General features: G+C 34.3%; 1 protein-coding gene across 1 annotated transcript in view; it reads right to left on the bottom strand.

The window, feature by feature from the left end:
* The window catches only part of ENAH (enabled homolog (Drosophila)), a 168,665-nt gene that overhangs the window by 24,759 nt on the left and 137,906 nt on the right, over positions 1 to 6,000 (bottom strand). The window contains exons 14-15 of the mRNA XM_008567993.1: positions 3,895 to 3,957; positions 653 to 731 (exon numbers count right to left, since the gene is read on the bottom strand). Coding sequence (XP_008566215.1) covers positions 653 to 731; positions 3,895 to 3,957 — 142 coding nt within the window. The remainder of the gene's footprint in view (positions 1 to 652; positions 732 to 3,894; positions 3,958 to 6,000) is intronic.

Raw genomic sequence — 6,000 nt, 5'->3', positions numbered from 1 at the left:
GGGAGCGCCACTGCACTCCCAGGCAGCGCACTGTAGCAGTGCGCCACCGGGCCGGCCGAAGAAAATATTTTAATACTCACAAGCTTATCATTACTTTTTTCTGAGTACACAGATATTATATATAACATATATGTACCCAAAATATGGACAGTATTTTTTTTTTATTTTTATAAAATTGAGTTTCAATTTTATAAAAATGTACACATTTGTTTTGTTACCTCTTTCACCTAACATGGGCAAATTACAATTCACTATTAAATACTCTGTTTCCTTCATGGCTGCAGAACCCCAGCCCCCACTATATATATATGTGTACTTCTACAATTGCTGGGTTCAAAAGTAAGACTTTTTTTTTTTTAAATTGTGGCTGACCAGCACAGGGATCTGAACCCTTGACCTTGGTATTATAACATTGCACTCTAACCAACTGAACTAACTGGCCAGCCCAAAACATTTATATTTAAGGTTTTTGATTTGTTTTCCCAAACTGCTTTTTAGAAAACAGAAGTAACAGGAGTGCCCATTTCCTCACATTCTTGCCAAAATCAGATCTGTTGGGTACATTTTTGCCAATATGGTAAGTGAAAAGCAGAAGCTCATTATTTTATGACTAATGCAAACCTCACACTTAAAGCTGCCTCTGAGCACATACCTGCTTCAGCCTGTCGTAATCGAGTCCTTCTGTCTGGACTCCATTGGCACTGGGCTGTGATGAGGGTGTGGATTTTGGTCTGTACAAATGAAATTTCCAGGACAGGTAAACAACATTTATGATAGCTAATGCATTTATGACTAATTGCAAATTTATCAACCCAACACCAGATTTAAATACATTTCTTAAATAAAACACATTTTGTTAAAAAGTTAATTGTCAAAATTGTAGGACTAATTAGAGAATAAAACAGAAATATTTATCACTTTTCTCAGTATTTTCAGCTATGTACAAAGAAACTAGAAAAAGGTAACAAGATGGAGAAACTTCTTCAGTAAAGAGAAGAGACAGCGTCCTTTGGGTGTGAGGAAGGTGACAAGGTAACATGTGGCATGTTGACCAAGACAGTGATGAAGAGGCCAGCTGAAACATCCGAAGTCCAAATAACACAATCTCGTTTTCTCTTTCTCTTGAAATTTTACGTTATCTACTAAATACCTGGCAAACCAATGGAAGAAAAAAATATAAAGATTTGCATATTTTACTGTAACTATGTCAGCAATTTATAAATTCTAAGCATCAGTTTGCAGGAAGAAAACATTTTGGTAAGCATGATTACTTTGTGTGTATATACACGTTTTTTGGACTTTTGCTGTGCAAGCATGTCCATGAGTACGTGTACAGGACGGGGGACCCCTGCTGTGTGTGTGTGCGTGTGTGTGTGTGTCTGTATATATTCTACTCCTCCACTTCAAGCATCAAAATAAACAAGAATGTTGGAAAAATGATTATATGGCGAGAAGTATATCTATTTGGCTATTTCCCACGAAGTGTTTATGAAGACATCATTTGAATGATGCATTTCAGGTTAACTACTTCTATAAACTTACTTTGTTTTGTTTTTTAAATGACATGCCAGACAGAAGCAGTTTGTCAACTATTATTGCACTTTTAAAAGTACCACTTCTATTAAAAATTTTATATGAGGAAGTCATTTTAAGGGATTACGTATATTTTAAGCAACAAAAGTTTCAATACCAAATAAATCAGCCATGGCTCATGGCTCCCTCTCCAATTCTGGCAATAAGACAAAACCCTCCCTGGTAAACCTAGAGTTTAATTGGATACTATTCTACTTTCTGGTTTACTGTAGGTAAGTGGCCAATTATTAAGGGCCACAAGTCAATGCAATTTGAAACCATCAGTCAAGTCACATATTTTCAATTTTGCAGAGTATCAATATTAGAAATCTGAACAAAGACCCAATAAGAATAACTTTGTTTCAAAGTTATAATTTCATAATTCTTATAAAACATATAATGCTTCAAACTCATAGGCATTGCTCATGAAGATGAAATACTGAGTTAATTTGCTTTAATTCAAAACATATTACTACTTAAAAATTATAAAGCAACTTAGCCAATTTTACCTTATTAGGTATTTGCTTACATGAAAAAGAGAAAATAACTTTAAGAAAACTTCATTTAAAAAGTACTGAGCCAGGTACTGTAGGGGATAAGATTTATATAAAATATTTCCTTTCCTATTTTCAGTATATATCTTCTTACTTTACTGAGGGGACACTTAATTCTATAGTCACTTAAGATTTACTGAGGTTCACAGTATGCAAATTATGGTGCTCTGTGCAGAGTCACATCTAATAAACATTCTTGAAGGTTGACACACTGTGCATATATTCATGTTATCTATTCCTGCTCTCCAGAATTAAATTATTAATTACTCTGCTTTTCTTTCACTTTTCACATTTAAGTGGCACAACTAGCTAATTATTTTCTCCTAGGTTATATAAGGATACCTCTGAAATTCATGTGAATAACTACAGTCCGATACTTAACTCGGCAGTATGTTATGAATATATCCATAGTTGCTAAACAATGCAAAAATTATTATTGTTACATAATAAACAATTGTGGAAACATGCAATTTTTAAAAAATTTAATTCATGCTAACATGCAATCCATCACCATCACCACCACCACCATGGTAATTAACTAAAGGGGGGAACTTTTCATACTGAAGGAAAGAAGTAATCACCACTTTTTTTTTAAAAAGGTTTATCAACAATATTATCCCAGGGGCACTATCTGTGAATGCAGCAAGATAACTGAGAAGATTTACTACCAAAAACATCTCATTATTAAATGCTATTTTTCTCTCTGTACACTAGCACATGTTCTAAATAAATCTTTTGGTCAGAAAAATTAAACCACCTTGAAAAAAAGCAAGAAAAATGATTCCACTACTGCAGTATAAACATTTTATGGAGATTTAACTAGCTGACAAAATAAACTTACCAAATATTTTAATCATCAATAGCATGAAAATAATTTTAGCAAATAAGAATTTGGCCAAAGAGTCTGATTGCAGAACTCCCTACTCACTACCATAGGTCCCCCCTCCGTATACTATTTAATTCACGTTCCTGGTAGACTCAATGTGTGTTCTAAAAAACAGATGCACACAATAACATGGATTATTTCAGCTTTTTCTAACCTATGGGTTTTTCATTGTAATTGATTACAAAATATGAGGGATCCTCAGAGGTTTTTATTACTTTATAATGAAAGTGTTACCTCTAGACACCTGCCTATAAAATGACTTCACTATAATATTTAAGTCCCTATTCTGCCAAATTAATTCTACAAATAGCTGAAAAATATTTGAGGAATTTTTGCAAAAAAATTATATCTTGGTTTCTTAATTTAAAAATGGTATGATAGGGCTCATCCTAGAAAATGAAATAATCTGCTCGGGATGTTAGGTTATTAAAGATACTTAATTTACTACAAAGTATCTAGGAAACAGATTTTCCTCAAAGAATAAATTATTCACAATTGTGTCTTTAATATTGTCCCATATTCCAATAAACAGTACAGGATCTTCTAATTCCACTTTTTAAAAGCCGTATCTCATAATCATAAAGAGAACAGCCTTTAATAGAAAATGCTAAAGCTACAAACAGCCTAGACAATACATGTGACCTTAGATTATCATTCTAATATTTTTGATATGTTTACCATTTATATTTATCCTAATCAAACTATAAAGTGATGGTAGGATTTTTTTTTTAAGTGTTCAAAATAAAGTTAAAAATGAAAGATTCATTTATTCTAAATATCTCCCTTGTGGTGATTACCAATCCAGGTAGAAAAAGCTCAGCCCTATCCTGAACATGTTATTTATTTAAAAGTCTGAAATCACAAAGTCACAGCAGGTGATACCTGTGTAATGAATCATAGGACCTGTTGTCAAAAACAATCTGATTTTTCCTTGCAGAATCCCGTCTATGAAGGGGAAAAACCATTTAAAGGGGTGTACAATAGAACTTTAAAAAATAATTCTCATTATGTTACTATTTTATAGATTTTTAGTTATAGCAAACTAAACAAGAATTAAAGGAGTCCATTAACCTTAAAATTGTCTTCTTCCCAGTAAAAAAAGAAGATATTTTGAGACTAATTTTAGTTATGTGAGGATACTGTTTATACTTGACAATTACATAAGATAAAAAAATTTTTAAAAATGGATACTTTTATAGGCTGCAGGCATAGTAAAAACCTACCTACCACAAAGATTCAATAAGCAGCAAAACACAATCAAAGACTCTTAGATTGAATACAAGTGACAGACTCAAATAAAAAGCACAATAAAAATCACTATAGCTTGAAGTATACAAAAGCAACGCTTCTCGGGAGACATGTAAGGAACTTTTTTTCCCCATCTTGAATACGAGATCTGTAAGCTCTTAATAAAAACCATAGGAACAATTAATAAACTTTCCAATGTCACATTCCAGTCATAGTTTAAAGCACTTTTAACTACAACATTCTTGCTTTACTTTCTGACATTTTCACTTAAATACTGCATAATGCAATATCTTGCGTACATCATAGGATATAAATCCATCCTACCACTAACATAATTTTGACAGGGATATTCGGAAGAGAAAAGGGTCCTTTCACTGCAGTGCAAGGATGAGGCACACTTAAATAAAAACTTTATAAAATGGCCAATATACTGGCTTTCAGAAGGAAGGGGAGATAATGTCGGAAGAAAGGCAATAGTTCTTAGTCTTTTAAATGTATTTTTAAAATCTTTTATGGTTTAAAATTACTTTCAGTGAAATTTTAAGACATACATATTAGTGGCTGGATCAAATCTATCAAAAGGCATATGGGTAGTTAGGAAATAAACAGGCATTTCAGAATTTCTATTTTGGGAAAGATGAAGTCAACCATCTATCAGTTGGAAACTGGTTAGAATGCACTGCTGGATAATAAGCAAGATTCAACTCGTCAATATATAAATATTTTTTAAACGGTGACCTTTAGCACTGGTTAAACTTCCTTAAGAAGCCTAAAAAGATTTTTTAAAGAATATTTTTTCTCTTTACAAAATGAGACCAAGCACCTGAAGGAACATACTCCATCTGGAGGGTCCCCTCCACGTCCCTTCTAAGATGAGACTTCGGCCATAAATTTAGGCTTAGCTTTAGGGCAAGCTCACTATGAAGTTCCTACCAATGAAGAAAGGACGAAGGGCAGTGGCGATAAGGAGAAAGTTTCTTCCCTGTCACAACCGACAGCTTCAAAGAACAAACGGCACATTGCAGTCTGTTCCCTACTACATACTTGGTAAATCAGGCTTTACAGGGTGCTAGGAAAGAAAATGAAAATCCAGAGATGCGTTAGGGGCCACTGCAGTTAGGTATCTGAGAAACGTAAATGTGCACGTTTTCACTCTACTGAAAAAACATGTCCACCAAAAGCAATTCCCCTTTTAGCACTCAGAAATTCAAAACTTTCATGCATTCAAAAAGGCCTGGTTTCTTTGTGGAACTTTAACAATTGTGTCATCACCATATCTTTCCTACCAGCAGAAAGAACAACACAAAAGCCAAATCCAAATTTAGATTTAGGCTAACATAGAACAGGTTTGTGATAATATAAAGTCTATCCTTGTACTTTTCATTATTAAGTTTCTTTTTCTTTTTTTTTTCTTTTTCTTTTTTGTCTTTTTCCGTGTCCGGCAACGGATCGCAACCCTCAGTGTCGCCCCCGCACCGGACCGGGACCGGCAACGGGATCGCAACCCTCGGTGCTGCGCCTGCACCTCGCTCAGCCAGTGAGCGGGAACCGATCTGTATGTGGGATCCGAACCCTCGGCGGGAGCGCCACCACGCTCCCAAGCAGTGCACTATAGCAGTGTGCCACCGGGCCAGCCCTTCATTATTAGGTTTCTGTAAATAGAATCAAGTTTGCTTTTAATGAAGCAAAAATAAAGCAAATGGCTCAGAAAGAAAAGGCAAAAAATCTTTAGTCTCTAAA

This window comes from Galeopterus variegatus, unplaced genomic scaffold (genome assembly GCF_000696425.1).
Source record: "Galeopterus variegatus unplaced genomic scaffold, G_variegatus-3.0.2 Scaffold365, whole genome shotgun sequence".
Taxonomy (NCBI): domain Eukaryota; kingdom Metazoa; phylum Chordata; class Mammalia; order Dermoptera; family Cynocephalidae; genus Galeopterus; species Galeopterus variegatus.
Note: the sequence above shows the minus strand (reverse complement) of the source record. Positions and strands in the feature narration are given on the sequence as shown.